Source organism: Nymphalis io, chromosome 3 (genome assembly GCF_905147045.1).
Source record: "Nymphalis io chromosome 3, ilAglIoxx1.1, whole genome shotgun sequence".
NCBI classification, from domain to species: domain Eukaryota; kingdom Metazoa; phylum Arthropoda; class Insecta; order Lepidoptera; family Nymphalidae; genus Nymphalis; species Nymphalis io.
The window spans coordinates 10,200,613-10,219,016 of record NC_065890.1 but is presented as its reverse complement, the minus strand read 5'-3'; the positions used below and the strand labels follow the sequence as shown (position 1 = coordinate 10,219,016).

The window sequence follows — 18,404 nt, the reverse complement described above, 5'->3', positions numbered from 1 at the left end:
GAATTGTTGAAGTTAAGAATAATATTCAATATTTGTATCAATTACCTTACCATGTTACTTGAAGCAAGGTCTGAACTAAACGAATCAACACCTTGAGTATTAGATTTAAATAAATATTCCATTAGGAACTGGTTTTATTTGCGGTGAAAATTAAATAGAAAATTGAATTCTTGATTATCTTTGCAACTTAGTTATTGTTGTTTCTTTATTTTTTTTATGTATTTTTTTGTAACGTTCAAACTTGAAAGTAGTAGGTACCTAACAATTTTACCATAACTTCAGTCTACTCATCTACTGTCTAATTGACATTGACACATAATTTCTGACTTTTCTATTACATTACATCTAGTAATAATTTTCTGCGCATGTGGGGTAGCAAGGGAATATAATATTTAACTATTAATTTATTGGCAATTTTAGATTATAGTCAGAAGCAAATGTATTTTTCTTAAAGCACCTAACAGCTAACACATCCTGGGTTACGTATTATTTCTTTTGCAAAATTATAAACTACGATCCCGAGAAAAAACCATTTTAGTATAAATAACCAGATATATTTCAATTTACATATTGGCTTTTCGAAATAAATAGGTACATAGCTATAGCCTATTCCAACCACAAGAGGAGTAAACCCAAAAAAACTACTTTGACATCGAATTGACGCGATATCATTGGTCGAGATCTTGAAAAATCTATGATGTTCACTATGGATCTCGAAAAAAATGTCGTTATTATATATTCGATATTTTCTATCCGCGAAGTTTTAATCGGAACTTCGAAAGTTAAATCAATGTGGTTATAACTAACTAGTTAAGTAACTTAACTGTGGAATAGTGTTATATTATAAATAAAGTTAAATTAATCAAGAACTGTTTGTAGTGCATAATACAGCAGAACAATAAGCAAATCGCATGCAATATGTAAATCTAAAATTTGTTTATTTTTACTCCTTCTCCGATTGGAATAGAGTATAGATGATTGAGTACAATAATATTATTGTACTCTATGGTTTTTTAATCCAATGAATATAGCATAACAATGATATAACATGTAAAAAAGTAGATAAGCACTAACAAGCACAAGTTGAAGACTATAATAAAAACAACTTAATTCAATAACTACAAGTACTTGGAAGTATTATTTAACAATCAACAATCAGGACTACTGAAAACATACTATTGCTTCATTAATAGCTTGATTCACTCATTGTTCATGTCACTGTATTGTAGAACTAAATGTAGACAACATAAACACATTTCTTTTAAGATTACAGAATAATTATAGACAGTTGTGCAATAATTTACATTTTATGTACACTAAGCATATGTGACAAACGCTACTTGTTTTGTACTAGTTTAAATATGCACTAGTTACAACTTACATCTCTCACAAGACTTGGCAATGTAGTGTTATAAAATGAATAAATAAACAAATCATTGAAAATGTTTTATATTTTCTAAAGTTATGTTACAATTATAGTTAGAGGAACATCAATGCATGAGAATCTGCATCTGTGCTAGTTGGCTGTAAGTGTCTCCAGGCATTCTGTAGGCTATGTTGCCAGCAAATGTGTTGAGAACTTCTGCTTGTTCTCTTAACCACTCAAGTTGCTGAAAGAAATATAATATTTTAAAATCACTTAAAACAGCCTGTTGCTAAAACAGAAAGGTAAAAAAATAGACCTAAAACTATCGTTATCTGTATCAAGTCTGTTATGGTGGAGTACCTTATTAGCCGTATGTGCGGGGAGCGTAGACTGCGCGGCGCGCAACTTTTGCCGTTGCGCGATGAGAATGTGACACAGCGCCCGTAGCAGCGCGGGCAACGCGCGTAGCAGCTCCCCGCGCGCACTGCGTGCGCCGCACACGCGTGCCTCCACCTCGCTCGCGCTCAGCGGGACCAGCTCGCACGACCGCACCGTCTGCGCGGCAATCAACGAGACCATTATTCGATGTTGTCATAGAATAGCAATAACAAATCCATTAATGAATCTAACCTCGAGCGCCCCCTCGTAGTTCTCGCTGTGGAACTGATCGAAGAAGGTCATGAGTTTGCAGAGTTTGGTGTAGGCCTCGAGCAGCGCGGCGGGCGGCGGCGTCACGTCGGGCGCGCGCAGGCGGCGCGACACGCGCTCGGCCAGCGCCGCCAGCCGCGCGCGCAGCCCGCCCGCGTCGCCGCCGCTGTTCACCACTTGCGCCAGCAGCACGCAGAACAGTTCCAGAACTTTTTCCAAATTCTATGATACATTCATGAGAAACGTTAAAGGCGCAGTTAGGTGAAAAACTTTTAACATTAAACTTATGCATATAAACCAATGTACAAACACGTTGAAATGTTAAAAAAATATATAATGTCGGCTGAAACGATAGTCTTAAAGACATAATATCCTTTCTTACCCCGGCGATGTCATAGACCATGATAGCATCTTCAAAAAGACCTTTGTTAACGAGCTGCTCGGCTAAGTTCAATGCGATGACCTGCAGAAAAAACGCAATTATCGTCTAATTTTGTCACATATCGATATATCTAACAAAATATTCTTATTTTTTTCTAATTTCTCACCTTACTGTCTATATGAGGATTGTTGAACTGGTCCAGTAAACCCGAGCTTCGCATACCAGTCATGTTGTCCATCACACCGAATAATAGATCGTAGTCGCGACTCTCCAGCGCCAGATCAGTGCAGCAACACATGAATAAGTTCTTGCCACTGGGATCTTTTAGATTTCTGAGAAGTTTGAAAACATTGATGAAGCATTATTAGTTTTGGCTACTAATTCACATACGAAAGGAAAACAAAAGTTAGTAAATCAAATAATAATAACGTTTATTAATAAAAATATTAAACAACCATTACAAATAAAAACGACTCAGCCTGCTTTATTATTAGATCGATTTTTAAACCACGTCAGAAAATAATAAAACGAATGGTGAAGTTTATTTATACAACATTTCACAAGACGGTATAGTCTAATATCATATCAATATTATCAATTAATTTACCTTAAAAAGAAGTAATAATGCAATGCATCCGATGGGTCGGACAGTTCGAATTTCCTCACATACAGGAGTATAAGTCTTGCCAAGTTCAACCGCCGGAGGGGAATTGGATCATCCGTGTCCACTGATACTGAAATGGCAACGAGACAATATTATTAACAGCAAAATTTATAAATTTTAAACATAACTGCATAAAAAACAAATAAAAAGTTGTATTATTAATTAGGTGTTTCAACTGAAAACAACATTACTTACAACAGTACCCTTGACAACGTTTATGCAAAAAAACTTACGCTCTTAAAACGTGAAAGTGTAACAAACAAAAAAAAAACATTTTACGCATTTATAACATTTAACATTAGTAAGGATAGCAGTTGAGTACTAACATATTTCTTCTTTACATGTTGTTTAAATAGATAAATGATTAATGTTTATTACAAAAACTTACACAAAGGTGCTTGGACATTACGTGGCGTGCCCAGCATGTACACGTCGTGAAGTGCTAATGCCATATGGACACCATGGACTTGATATCTGAAATGTAATCATATTTTGAAAAAAAAAAACATTTTCAGACACGCTCTTATTTTATCCCATTACACGCATAAATAATTTCTCAATCTATTACACTATTTTTAATTAGCCGCCAACCACAAACAACTCAAGAAATACTTTTGTACCTTGGTATCCTCGACAGAAATTCTATTGCAGGTTCAAACTGGCCAGTCAGAGTCAGAACTTGGAAGTACACGAGAGGTTTCTCATACGCGTGATAATGTGTTTCACCTGAAACATTTTGGTATCAATAACTTGTAATTCAATCGAATTCCTAATATATTAAGTACATTTCACATCCATCAGTTTCAAATAAGCAGTATTAAGTTTTAATGGTCTTAATTTATGTTTATAGCTCATCTAATGCTCAATGGTTTCAGAAAACATCTTAAAAAAACCTGTATGTTTCAGATGATATTCTGCCTCTTGTGTATCCAACAACTTTTTTTTTTATAGTATAAGAAGACGGTCGAGCATATGGGCCACATGATGGTAAGTGGTCACCAACGTTCATAGACATTGGCATTGTAAGAAATGTTAACCATCGCTTAGATCACCAATGCGCCACCAACCTTGGGAACTAAGATGTTATGTCCCTTGTGCCTGTAATTACACTGGCTCACTCACCCTTCAAACCGGAACAAAACAATACCAAGTACTGCTACCAAGTACTTGCGGTAGAATATCTGATGAGTGGGTGGTACCTACCCAGACGAGCTTGCGCAAAGCTCTACCACCAGTAACTTGCACAGGATTCTTATACATTGCGTATTAGCTCTCCAAAGAGAAAGTGGTTTTTCCTTCTGCTCATCAGCGGGGGATTAACAGGATTTTATCAAAGTTATATACTACTGTACTTTATGATAATAAACATTTTATTAAATTTCACCATTTTTTGCTATTTATTATTTATTTATTTATTTCAATGTACTACTTGTAATTCAAATACATACCGTAATCTTCTAATATCATTTTTTGTAAGTCTGAATATGAAAATGATTCAGATTCGTTGTTCGAACGTGATTTTATTACAGACAATTTAAGCCAAAGATAGTCGTCAGCGGTCCGTGCCACTTCCGAATGTTCGTCACTTACGTCACAACATCCAATTACACAATAAACCTGAAAATTATTGTTATTATTTAAAAAATAAATTAAATATACCTTAAAACTTGAGTACTAGTTAAAATTCATAATAAAAATAATGAACTATTAAGAATATCAGAACTTATTTGTTCTTAAAATACTTACAGCTCTTTTGTATGGGTCAGTAGAATTACGAACTTGAATTCTATATTGGAAATTTATTGCAGTTTGTAATTTATCACTCAGTGCCTTCTCAGGATCTCTGACGTGTTCTTCCAATGCAGCAATAAATTCTTCATGATCTCGACTAGAAAATATTATTAATTGAGAAATCTATTTAAATAAGTATATAAGAATAACAATTATTAAAAATAACAAATGGCTATAATTCTGTACCCAGCTTTTCTCAAACAGTGCAAGGCCGCAGTAGCATCACCACTTCTTAAGCAATAATAGACCATTGGCCACAATGGACGGTCCTCAATCACACCGTCTGTTAGGCCTTGTGTATTCTGTCCTTGTAAGCGAAGACCAACAAATCCTCGTACCAGTGGAAATGTTCCAGGTTCGCCACCCCGCATGGCCGCTGCAGGGTTAGCGCGTACTACGTCGCTCATATACTGCTTATATCTAAAATTTTACATATTTTTTAATAAAAATAAATCTATCAAAACTTAATATCATCTAGATGAATAATTTATCCATAAGTTTAAATTATTACATATTTTGACAATTATGTGACTAGGCAATCAATCAATCACTATAGACTTTTTTAACAAAATGATAATGATAAATAAATTTGTTCTTATTCATTGCAGTTCCTCTATTTTCAGTACTTTGATTTAATACAAAATATGTATTTTTTTTTTTTTGGACATTTTTCGCACACGGCCATCTGATCCCAAATTAAGCTTGTACAAAGCTTGTGCTATGGAAACCAGACAACTGATATACTACTTATCTTTTGTAAATACATACTTATATAGAAAATTACACCCAGACTCAGGACAAACAGACATGTTCGTGCACACAAATGTCTGTCCTGGGTGGGAATCGAACCCACAACCTTCGGCGTGAAAAGGCAAGTATCTACTAACCACCCCAACCAGCTCGTCGAATTATATTATGCTATATATATTATAATGTATTATTTATTTATTACTAATGATTAACAACAATAATTTTTAGTTGATCTTTTATGCTTCATAGTTGTTTGACTATCCAATAATCATTTCACACATTTTATGAACACGGATGGAGATACAAATCAAAATCGCTATGCTAGGGGTTGACGTTCGGTGCAACGTCAATCCAAGGCATCACATCAAGGCTGTTATAAAAACAGCCTCACGGAAACTCGGAGTTCTGAATAAGGTGTGGCGTTTTTCACAACACAACAACTGTGACTGTTGTACAAAATACAGGTACGGCCTTTGGGATTGCTCCGCTAAGTACCTACTCAAGGCCTTAGATTGGTTGCTTTATGGATGACATAAAGGTCACAAACACCCTTGACCTTTACAATTATGTCGAGAGAGAGACTGGCTGAGCGCTTTCTATCAACTGTATCACGGCAAGTGCTCTGAGGAATTATTCTCTCTAATTCCTGCTTTCCCTTTCTTTCACAAGTCTGGATCTCTATGTCCCGACTAACTGCGACATCTATTCCATCGCACACAAAGAAATATGGCAACTCCTTTCTTTATTGTTCTTCCAAAAAATTAAATTCATTACAAACTCACATTTTGCCCTTCTTTTATAATCTGGGTTCCAAGTGAGGTGTTAAGATTCATCTTGCGGGCCGGCAAGGCGGGGTTGGCTAGTGCAGAACATTCTACCTGACTGTACTGGCCATTGTCATGTTTGGACTCTACTACCACTTACTGTCAGGTGGAGTAGAATCATTTGCCTTCCCAGCAAATATAAAAAATAAATAAAAAATAAACTTTTTTTTTTTCAATATCATACCTTTTCTCCAAATACTTCTTCCCTTGAGTAATCAGACACTGTTGAATCGTGGAATTTCCTCTAGCTTTAAGGGGATCTTCATCTCTAACAAGGGCAGGTATATTAGCCATTGTTTTTATTATCTCCCACATTTCCTTCACCTTCTACAATAAACACAAATTATGCACATGAAAACTCAGTGAAGCTTGCTTAGGTTTGAGCATAATAGACAATATCAATCTCATATTAGTATAACCTATTACAATACTTACAGGATCATTGAACTCTTCCGCAACTTGTGAGAATTTTTGATGTAAAGCAGTTCTAGACTTTGCACCTTGAAACACTAGTTTATTATATTGCTGTACTTGTCTAGCATAAGCAGCCTCAACACTGTCCAGCATGGATTGACCAAACTTCTTTGGTGTATCTGCAATACTGGGAGGGTCTGGAGTCCGCTTCAAATCAAGCCAGTTCTGAGATGGTCCTATCATAGCATTCATTAGCTTAATTTTTTCTTTGGTCCATTCAGATAACATATGTTCCCATTTTTGATCTTCAGTGGTTTGTAGAGACTGTAGGTTTCACAATAAAATCATGCTTTAGAATGCTTAGATCAAGAGACTGAATAATGATTGAAAGAATAAATATGAATAAATCAAGACTTACATTTTTGTTAACTTCATCAATAAGCGACAATATAGCATTTTCCCTTTCATTTTTAAGAAAACTTTCTATATCTGAATCTGCTATAGGTTGCAATGGTTCAAAAGTTCTTTTTGAAGATAATGTTTCCAATTTTTGTGATATTTGTTGTAAATCAATGCCTTTGGAACCAAACAAGAGGTGTCTGAAATCAGATAAGATTTGTAACAATCTTAAATTAAAAAGTAGAATTTTATTTGATATTAAATATTCAGCTTAAACTTAAAATAATTTGAAAAGTGGAGTGAATATATTGTATACTATATAATGGCATGATAACTCACGCCTGAATGTCGTTTGCTCCTGATTGAATTACTCTGGAATACAACTCATGTGACGCTTCTAATACTTGTCCTAGGGACCGTTCCACTCTTGGCAATTCTTCATTGCCCTCGATTTCCGTTGTTAATTGTTCTGCCTGCTGTAGAAGTTTACTAAAGTCATCGTCAGCCATAGCTCTAAGGTTATGACCTATGCAACAACAAGTTTTGGAAAATGTAATAATTGATTAAATAAAATAATTTGAAAACTTTTTTGTATCTGATTCAATTTATTGAGACCCTCATTCCCAATTTTAAATTATAACTCGTTTTGTTTGTGAAACGCGCCGAATAACCGAATTGTTGTTCGATTTTGACAAGTAAATGTTTTTTTTTTTTCTTTTCTGGCATATGAAAAAGTCGCTGCGGATACGAGACAAGTAACTGACAGTATTTGTAAAATTCTTTTGATATGAAATGAAGTGCAAACACATGGCACCATACAGCCTTAATAATAAAATTCAGTCACACGAACATGACAAATATAACTACATAAAGTTTGTTAAAAAAATTAGCTTTCCGAACAGTTAAAAAAAACACTAAATTATTTACAAATATCATATAAACAAACCATTGTTTTTTATTATAGAATGCATCTAAATGATAATTATATTGATAATATCGATAAATAACTTTCGCCCACGTGCTGGAAGGGGGGGGGGGGGGATTAGGTATATAAAATTAGCTAACGTCTTTCCTTGGGGTTCAAAGTTGCTTTAGCATATTTCTTTAAAATCGATCAGTGGTTTAGCCGTAAAAGTGTAACAGATAGACATACAGAGTTATTTTCCATTTATCATAGAAATTATAATTATTGTTTTTACATTTGATTTATGATCCTCATATATATTTTTTTTATTTTTACGTTTGCCACAAAAAGATTCCCATTACAAAAAAATAATTGCTTAAATTTGATGCCAATGTGATAATAATCGAATTATATTAAAAATTTTTTAGCAATACACAAATTTAACAAATAAAACAAGTCACATATTTTAATTATATAAAATGTAATCATGAAAGATAATCATACCAAAGCCGGAGTTGCCAGGCAAATAATATATAAATTCTATATTAGAAAATTATAATTGAGATACATATTTAAAAAAGTTTTTTATTTAAACTTTTTCGGTCCAAATATAAGATCAGCGTCTGGAGCTCCTTTAGGATGTTGGTATTTTTGTCTAACATGCTGTCCCCTATTAGGATTGCCACTACCACCAGACCCTCCTCCACTTTCAGCACTATACTCTTCTTCTTCTTGTCTTTCCGATATATTTAAAGTTAGACTGAAAAAAATATGTTTTTATTAGGTTTTTACATGAAATATTAAGCATTCAAGATTTAAAATGTTTATAAACTCTATCGATTTACGCAGCGAACGTGAGTAAAACTCCCAGTTGGTATGATTTTTTCCGACAACTTCAACAATGATCGTCATATTTCACCCAATTTACACAAAACATTCATGAATTATACACCAAAACTGAGGAAAGTTTTGTTGAATCTTCATCCATTGCTTAAAATTGGATGAGAATATGTTCGGTAGTTATAAAGTTTATCGCGTACAAAAAGACAGATAGAAGCAATGGAGGACTTTGTTTCATAATATCTAGTGATTAATATTCTAACCGTTTCACTCTTTCCATTTCTTGTTTGTCAGCTAGGGCTTGTTGTTGTAGATTGCTGGCCAGTTCAGGTGGAGCATTAAAGGATTTATATTGTGGTTTGGTTCCCTTTCTAACCATTAAAACAAATTCCACTCCTTCTTTTCCTTGCTAAAATAATTAAAGAAGTAAATATACTAAAAACAAAATAAGTAAGTAATCTAAATATTTCATTAAAAAAATATACATGGATTTTTATGAATTTGTTAACAATAAAACATCTACAAATAAATTTCGTATTTAAATCAATGTTTATCACATACTTTTTATTACTAATTAAATATTTTGAGCTTAATAATAAAAAATATTGATAAATTACTTAATAAATATACATATTCATAAATATATAGCTTAGTCGCATACCAATAATTGTTCATATGTTTTTTTCGTCGTTTGTCGACATGTCATTGGTACTGCAATATCTCTTTGTTGTGGTCTACTCTCGCGTTGTCTTTCAGCAATATTTTCCATTACCATCTTTTCAAATGCAGATTCGAATTCCACATCTTCAACCTAAATTTAAAGAAAACATTGTTATTTATATAAAATAACTAACTAATCATTTTATTTATGTGAATTATGTAACATACAGGTTTAGGCGTTGGTCGTCGTGGTTCAATAGCCATTTCATCAGTTTGAATGTCATTTTCATCGTTACCGGTATTTTCTGTAACAGGGTCTTCATCAGAACTTTCTTCATGCATTGTCGGATTATCAGTTTCGTCATCTGTCTCTATAATAGTATTTAGGCCATCAGCGGCACTATCTTCTCCTTGATCATCATTATCATACTGCTCCTCTTCACCTAATTCTGGATACAATGTCAATCTAATTTCTTCAATAGCATCTTTGCATTGTTGCCAATCATCGAATAAGGTTAATTTTGGCCTTAAATTAGTCAGACATTCTTGGTAAATATATTTGACATATATAGGAAATTTATTCTCCTCAGTCCAATAAGGATCGGAGCATTTGAACCAATAATAGTTTTGGAAAAAAACTAAAAAGTAATCTAATCTTTTCTTGCTCGATCCACTGTTGAAATATGCACCACAAGTTTCTAGCAGAGCACAGACCAGTCTTATCCTGAACACATTATCTGAAGGGTCTAATGACGAAACAGTGCTATGGTCATTACTTACACCGAAGGTAATAAACGAGTACAGAACTGTAAATACATCTCGTGAATCTAACAATTTGTAGTTATACAGTTCTCCAAGGTATCTTACTGTAGCAATTCTTCTTTGATTATATCTGGGGTGAGGATCCTCCATTGTCACACGAATTTCTTCTAATATCGTGTCCACCACAGCAGGTGCTACAGCTTCTTGCCATGCAGCTAATTCAGCAGTTAAACGAGCTAATGCTCTTCTAGCACTTGCCCTTACCCTCCATCCACCAGCTAAATGCTGTATTGCTATAGATGAAACTTCAGGATCATCCCAATTTAATTTTCGCATCAATCTTAGAATTTTTTCTTCATTACTCTTTTGTAAGTCCTCATGAAGAATTTTTCTAATAAATTGATGCATAGGGGGCTCTTCTTCTTTAGGTTGTGCTGGCGCTTCGGGAGGGCAAACATAATAAAATGCGTTTTCTATTTGGGTAACATACCGTGAGTCTAGAGCTGAAACAATCTAGAGACATTGTATGAGATAAATATTTTATGTAACGTAAAAGTTTACTAAAACATTTCAACAATAATAGTAAATTTACCTTTTTTCTCATCATTTGTTGTAAATATATCATGGTCCTTTGGTGGGTATCAGGGTTGCAGTACAAGTATCTACCGCAGGTTTCTAATAAATTGCACGCCATTTCAATATGATGGTGCTTAAAATCATGTAATAAAACTTTTAGGCAGTACAATGCTTCTATTTTTGAATATAAACTAAATTTTACGAGTTCGCCAATAAATCTGACCACTTTAATCTGAAAATAAAATAAAACTTTCAATTTTCTATTAACTTTATACTTATTATTATGTTATTATTATTCATCATGGTTAGATTAAAATATGTTACTAATGCTTCATTTTAAATAAAGAGAAGTAAATTGGTTAACATAAATAGTAACTTTAAACAAGATACCCTTCTTTTTTTATCTTTTACTATTAAAATTCTCGACTAACCTTTGATTCAATATTTATTTGGTCTTTCTTTCGTACATGATACCTAAAATCTTGTTTTAACATTTGGCAAAGGTCTACACATACGTCTGGCAGAACTGGATATAATATAGCAGCAAATCGTGAATAAAATGGCAGCAGATCTAATCTTGTTCTAGGTACACTAAACAAAACTCTAGTCAATTTTTTTCTATTATTTTTTGTGTTAAGATTCAAAACAAAATCAACAGCTGCATTGTCTATTAATTCTCTATTTATACAGTTCGGTAGTTCATTCAAAAATGCGTCAAGTGCATACCTAAAAATAGTAAATAATTAATTACACATCTTAGTATAATAAATGTATTAAATTATTAAGTAAATGTTTATTATTGTACAAACTTGTTAGACACGTTGGTCGGTTGTGTTTCTTCCTGTTCCACGTCGGCTACAACTGGTGGCTCTTCGCCATCACTAAGTTCATCTTCCTTTAAATCTTCATCAAGCATTTCTTCAGTCACAGTTTCAGTTTTACTTTTAACAGCCTGAAAAATAAGTGTAAAGTATCAGGGGGAATGTGTTTACAATAGATACATAAGTTATGTTCAAAATGTTTAAATGAATACTTTATGACAAACTAAAGTTGCCTTATTACTGAAACTAAAAATTAAAAAATGTTATTAAAGTTCTATATCAATTGAAATAACAGTTTTTTAGTAAATCTAGAAAAAACAAACAAACAAAACATATGTCTTCATAATATTATATGTATAAGGCAAATTATCTCATGCAAATATGTAAATGAATTTGTAGTTAATATTTTGATAAAAACTATACCTCTTTCATTTGATAATTAGGCATGAAAACCTTAAGGTCAGGAAGACTTGTATAAAATGTTCTAGTATCTTCATCCTGCCAAGGATCAGTGCCAGCTTGCATAATAATTTCTTCATTGCCTCCAATAGTCACAGTTCCCTGCGTCTCAATCACAATTAGTGAAAGTGTAGGGGGCTCTCCTGCCTCTCCTAATTCCTCTCCTAACACTTCAGCAAAGTTCTGTGCACCAGTTAACAATTTGTCATATGTTGCCTGTAATTTAAGAAAAAAAATATATTGTAATAGCAATATTATTTATATTATAGTTTTGATATTTTAATTATTAACACATAAAAAAGTAGACCAAATATAATTAAATATAATATTAATATTATCAATTGTAAACATTGACGAAAAATTTATTTGATTACAAGGAACAACAACTATAAACAACAATTATACAATGAAAAATGGTGTTTCAGTAAGTACTAATATAAACTAATTGAAAAACACTTAAAATATATATAATATCTTATATAAAATCTTAGTTCCCAAGGTTGGTGGCGCATTGGCTATGGTAAGTGATGGTTGACATTTCTTACAATGCCAAAGTCTAAGGGTGTTTGGTGACTACTTACCATCAGGTGGCCCATATGCTCGTCCGCCTTCCTATTCTATATATATATATAAATATAAGTAATGATATATTAACCTGATGTTGCTCTAACTGATCTTTTCTTTCTTGTGATAGTTCACCTCTTGTATGTAGAGTTCTTTGATTAGCGGCATGTAGAGCTTGTAACTGAGACCTTTCAGCTAAGAGATGCTTCGTAAGAGACAGAAAATAATCCTTGAGAAGAGACCTAACAGCTGTCTGTTTTTCAGCTGGTAAAAAAGTATTTCTTGGGATTGCTAAATTGTATTTCTGAAAAAGTATTAATAATGTTTATATATAAATTTTTAAAGATTATTTGATGTAAAAATAAAATAATTCAAACCTCTCCTATATCTTTAATCTTCTTAGGAATAAGTCCAGCATAATCTTCACCACAATGTTTACAAAATGATAATAATATGGGAATATTATTATGGTCTTCTTTATCCATGTTAATTAAGACTGTTAAAACATTGCCCAGGAGCGGCAAGCCCATTTTATTAGTAAATATACCAACAGCAATTAATTCAGCATAGAATCTTAAGTCAACACGTAATTTTGATGAATTTGTTATTTTATCTGTTGCTTTAAATGTTAAAATCTTTTGCCAATTTTCAAAAAAGAAAGTAGAAAATTCAGAATATGTTTGGTGCACAACTGAACAAAGATTAATAGCAGCAGGAATATCTGACATTTTAAGTTTCGCTTCCGCAATTGCTGCAGCCACTTCAGATATATACTTAGTAAGATTCAGAGCACCTAAATCTTTCAAAAGTATATCTACTTGTGTTGCACTAAATGACTTTAGCTTTTTAACAAAGGTCGTATTTTTCTTTAACCCAGAATCTAATTTAGAAAAATAGTTGTCTGGCGGTCTTACACAATTTAAATTTTGATTTCGCAATTCTGACTTCTGTTTTATTCTAGATTCTAGGTTAGATACGTATTCACTTAGCGCTAGTTTATCACTCTCTTCAGTATCCTCCGGAATCGTATTGTCTGCTGGAGGATCTTCATTGTTATCTACTTGCTTTTCTTGTGTAGTCATCGTTACTGATTCATTGAAGGCATATACTGTTAAGCAGCACTGTAGCCGATATTTAAGTGGAAATAAACATTCGGAAATTAATCTAATATTCACATCAAAATAGAAACTTGTGTTTCAAATGTCAGTCATTTGTCAAATCATTGATGTCAAGTTAGAGCATAAAATTAGGCATAGACCATAAAATAAGTAGGGAAGCCGATAAAATATTAAAATCAAGATTACGTTAGAAATGATTTAGACAGAGATAGAATTATTAAATCTTTTGTCCCTTATCGCGTAACCAGTTTTGGTGTTTGTTTCGCTACCCAAGTAGCGAAATAAACTTGACAGTTGGTGCGTTCATTATGTTTTTTGCTGAATTTTCGCTTATTTTTATGTTAGAAAACGATTCTAATCCAGTGAAAAGGCCGAGAAACAATCCTTATATCATATCGAAGGTTATACAATGGTGCATCGTCGTATTATTTCATGTTAAAGCGATAGCAAAAAGAAAATTGCTGTCGTGTATTTTCACGCTGTACGACTACCGTAACCGTAACCATAACAGCCTGTGAATGTCCCACTGCTGGGCTAAAGGCCTCCTCTCCTCTTTTTGAGGAGAAGGTTTGGAGCTTATTCCACCACGCTGCTCCAATGCGGGTTGGTAGAATTCACATGTGGCAGAACTTTAGTGAAATTAGACACATGCAGGTTTCCTCACGATGTTTTCCTTCACCGTAAAGCACGAGATGAATTATAATCACAAATTAAGCACATGAAAATTCAGTGGTGCTTGCCCGGGTTTGAACCCACGATCATCGGTTAAGATTCACGCGTTCTTACCACAGGGCCTATTACTGTACTGTACACTGTACACTGTACGACTATTTTGTCCCTAAATATAGTTTCTCAATGACGTTTATTTATGCCATAGTATGACGGAACCTTATATTGCATTAAGATCCTGAAGATAATAGGATTTTCCAGTTTTTGTCATTCATAACCTATAATTATTTATCACGTAAGCGCGTCAGCTAAAAAAATCCCGATTTTTGATAAAAAATATCGAATAAAACAAAAAAATACGGAGTCCAATAATAACCTAAATTGCTTCGTTATATGTAAATATGTTATTTCAATTTATTTGTTCTCCTATTTATAATTTCCTAACGACAACATTATTTAATATTCTTCATGAATTTATAATATTATTAATAATTTAATTGAGTGTTTTAGATTTCAACATCTGAGGAGAATGCTAATCCAGTACCATATAAAGATGCTAAAGAACTATTGATAACGGAAACAAAAACAAACAATGCAAAGGTTTTTGGATGAAGTAGGAAAACAAATCAATATTTAATTAAAAACTGTATAATAAATATTAAAAAGTAAAATTTAATAACTTCATTTTGTTAAAAAATTTAATTAAATCCTGAAAATTATTTATCTCCCAAAACAGGGATTGCAGTTACTATGGCAATATTATACGCACGCATTGACAATCTGAAATCTGAATCTATCTTGTTAGCAGTTAAAAACATGAATTCATGATTTCGTATGTCTCAAACCAACATGTGTGGAATATTTTGTGAGATCCGAAATTGTAATCAAACCCTTAAAGTGTGTTATATTTTTTTACTAATTGTGTATCTAGACAGTTTTTTTATTTATTTTTAATAATAATTATATGTTATTCTAATTTAAGGATGAACAAATTTTAAAACGGTTGGAAAATAGAGGGCCAGACTGTACCCATTCAATTGATGTTGTAGTTAACAATGATATAAGTATTCACTTTTTTGGTACTGTACTCTGGATGCAAGGTTCTGCACCCACAAAACAGCCCATTGAAAACGATATTGGTATACTTTTATTCAATGGTGACATATTTTATCATAATTGGTCAAATGATCCAAGCCTAAGTGACACTCAAATTTTACTAGACAAATTAAGTAATGTAGGTACACTTATGTTGTTTCGTTGAATATATATGAAATAAATATATTTGTTATCAATTTATTTTTAAAAGCATAAGCTAATCAAACTATATGTATTTCAGTGTTCTTCTTCTGAGGAAATTATTTCAACTATTAAGTCATTTAAGGGTCCATTCAGTTTAATCTATTTTAATAAGCAAACACAGATATTATATTTTTCAAGAGATAGAATTGGACGTAACTCATTACTATTTCATAAAGCTGATGGTTCATATATTATTAGTAGTGTGCTGGGTATGTATGTTGTGATGGTTTTATTAAGAAATTAATCTTTCAAAATAATATATATTTAATTGAGAGCGGTTCAGTTCACATTGCTTTACTATCTATAAGTTAAACAATTTTAACTGAACGTTACAAAATTTCATAAATAATTATAGAAAGTTTAGTCCAGAATGAATAAATTACAAAAACAATTTCACACTTTAGACAACAAAAGTTATATGCAATTGAATTTTAAATCCAATTAAAATTTTACAAAAAATATATACATTCATGGATTAATATATGTTTAACAAGCTTTCTTTTCAGGTAGAAAATATCCTTGCATTGAGATAGCAGCTGCCTATATATATGAGCTCAATTTACATAAAAACATGTTGAATTTGTATTCATGGGAGACCAGTGTTCAAGTTTTTAGTACTTATCAAGTTAATGATTGGTTAAAATTAGCTCAAAAACAACAAAGTTTACTAGATGAGGAACTTATTGTTGATTTGGAAGATACATTTGATTTAAATGATGAGGTACATATTGTTATCATTATGAGTATACATATACATGCATAGTGTTGGTTGAGTGCTTGTCACACATTAACTACATAACTAATTAGTAGTACCTATATTAATTAAAGGAATATTATAATTTTATACATACACTTATACCAAGAATAGTTAAAATGTACATGTCCATATGTGCATAATATTTTGCAATTGAATTTACACAATAAATATAATACACTAAAGATTTACATATTTTTTAATTTAATTCAATAATAAAAATTATGATATTTCAGGATGATATTATAAAAGTAATAGAAGAAATCACTCATAATGAAAAAAACAAATTATTCATTTTGGAAAAACTCTTGTTGAACGATACTATATTAAAAACTGTAACAGATATATCTGCATTGCTAGAAAAAAGTGTGAAAGTTAGGATTGATACACAACCAAATAAATGTAAAAATTGTATAAAAAGTGAAATGTCATGTCTGCATTGTACAACTGGAATACTTTTTTCTGGTGGCTTGGATTGCACTATTCTATCATTAATTGCTGATAAATATGTGCCAAAAGATCAACCTATTGACCTTATAAATGTGGCATTTGAGACAAAAAATAATGATTCTTATGATGTACCAGATAGAATAACTGGCCGACAATCATTCGATGAATTAAAGAGAATTTGTAGTTCAAGGTAGTATTTTTTAATTGTTATATTTTTTTTTTAAAAACATAAAATCAATGATGAAATAATTATCATATCTCTATGTAAATGAAGAACAAATATTTATTTATCAGAATGTGGATCTTTCGGGAAGTAAATGTGCCAAAGGAGAAATTAGAGAAATATCAAGCTTCAATAATTGGCGATCTTGTATATCCAAGGCGTACCATATTAGATGAAAGTCTTGGTTCAGCTCTGTGGTTTGCAGCTCTCGGTGATGATGAATTGGATGTATCACCGTGTAGGGTAATTTTATAAAATAATTTAATATTAATATGTTGTACTTTGCTTGTGTTAATATTTTTATTTTTAGATCTTGCTACTTGGATCTGGTGCTGATGAACTATTTGGTGGTTATATGAGACATAGGCAATCTTTGAAACGTCGTGGTTGGTTAGGTTTATCACAGGAATTGTTAAAAGACTGGAAAAGAATATCATTTAGAAATCTTGCCAGAGATAACAGGGTAATATGTGATCATGGCAGACAACCACGAATGCCATATTTAGATGAAGACCTTGTTAATTATGTATTGAAATTAAAACCTTGGCTTAAGTAAGCACATATAAAAAATTATATTGAATTCAAACTACTACTACATAGTTCAGTTTATAATTTGCTTATTATTATTTCAGATGCTTTCCAAGTGATAATTTAGAATGTGGACTTGGAGACAAGCTCATGTTGAGACTTATTTCACTACATCTAGGACTTAAAAATTCAGTCACTCTGCCTAAACGGGCTCTGCAGTTTGGCTCAAGAATAGCTAATAAAAAAGAAAAGGGCAGTGATCTGTCCAAAACATTTATCTGAATAAAATATTATTCTATTTTCGTATTTTCTTGGAATCAAATTTTGCATTATGATCATCACACAGCTTCGTCTACGATGCCATTCAATTGAAATAAGCCGAGATGGCCCAGTGGTAAGAACGCGTGAATCTTAACCGATGATCGTGGGTTCAAACCCAAGCAAGGGCCACTGAATTTTCATGTGCTTAATTTGTGATTATAATTGCCTCGTGCTTTACGGTGAAGAAAAACATCGTGTGTCTAATGTGTCATGTCATG

General features: G+C 32.4%; 3 protein-coding genes across 4 annotated transcripts; 1 reads left to right on the top strand and 2 right to left on the bottom strand.

The window, feature by feature from the left end:
• Window positions 1-1,433: 1,433 nt before the first annotated feature.
• LOC126781409 (nuclear pore complex protein Nup93-like) lies at window positions 1,434-7,944 on the bottom strand. The gene is made up of 15 exons (XM_050506370.1): window positions 7,578-7,944; window positions 7,258-7,438; window positions 6,861-7,163; window positions 6,610-6,752; window positions 5,038-5,271; window positions 4,807-4,948; window positions 4,509-4,677; window positions 3,681-3,786; window positions 3,449-3,534; window positions 3,004-3,130; window positions 2,563-2,728; window positions 2,397-2,477; window positions 1,997-2,236; window positions 1,727-1,921; window positions 1,434-1,610 (listed from the first exon to the last, which is right to left on the bottom strand). The coding sequence occupies exons 1-15, from the start codon at window positions 7,745-7,747 to the stop codon at window positions 1,491-1,493; spliced, it is 2,463 nt and encodes an 820-aa protein (XP_050362327.1). The 5' UTR covers window positions 7,748-7,944; the 3' UTR covers window positions 1,434-1,490.
• A 660-nt stretch (window positions 7,945-8,604) lies between these two features.
• On the bottom strand, window positions 8,605-14,020 carry LOC126781271 (regulator of nonsense transcripts 2). The gene is made up of 10 exons (XM_050506164.1): window positions 13,202-14,020; window positions 12,916-13,128; window positions 12,225-12,476; window positions 11,790-11,932; window positions 11,412-11,706; window positions 10,997-11,212; window positions 9,871-10,917; window positions 9,644-9,793; window positions 9,246-9,391; window positions 8,605-8,902 (listed from the first exon to the last, which is right to left on the bottom strand). The coding sequence occupies exons 1-10, from the start codon at window positions 13,904-13,906 to the stop codon at window positions 8,728-8,730; spliced, it is 3,342 nt and encodes a 1,113-aa protein (XP_050362121.1). The 5' UTR covers window positions 13,907-14,020; the 3' UTR covers window positions 8,605-8,727.
• A 1,389-nt stretch (window positions 14,021-15,409) lies between these two features.
• On the top strand, window positions 15,410-18,164 carry LOC126781418 (asparagine synthetase domain-containing protein CG17486). Of its 2 annotated transcripts, none has more exons than XM_050506386.1 (8): window positions 15,410-15,508; window positions 15,594-15,845; window positions 15,948-16,119; window positions 16,417-16,631; window positions 16,901-17,304; window positions 17,409-17,580; window positions 17,648-17,889; window positions 17,970-18,164. In XM_050506386.1, the coding sequence occupies exons 1-8, from the start codon at window positions 15,446-15,448 to the stop codon at window positions 18,145-18,147; spliced, it is 1,698 nt and encodes a 565-aa protein (XP_050362343.1). In that variant the 5' UTR covers window positions 15,410-15,445; the 3' UTR covers window positions 18,148-18,164. The 2 variants fall into 2 exon arrangements, with proteins under 2 accessions (XP_050362343.1, XP_050362344.1); XM_050506387.1 differs by having other exon boundaries at window positions 15,948-16,123; window positions 16,421-16,631.
• The last annotated feature ends 240 nt before the right edge of the window (window positions 18,165-18,404 follow it).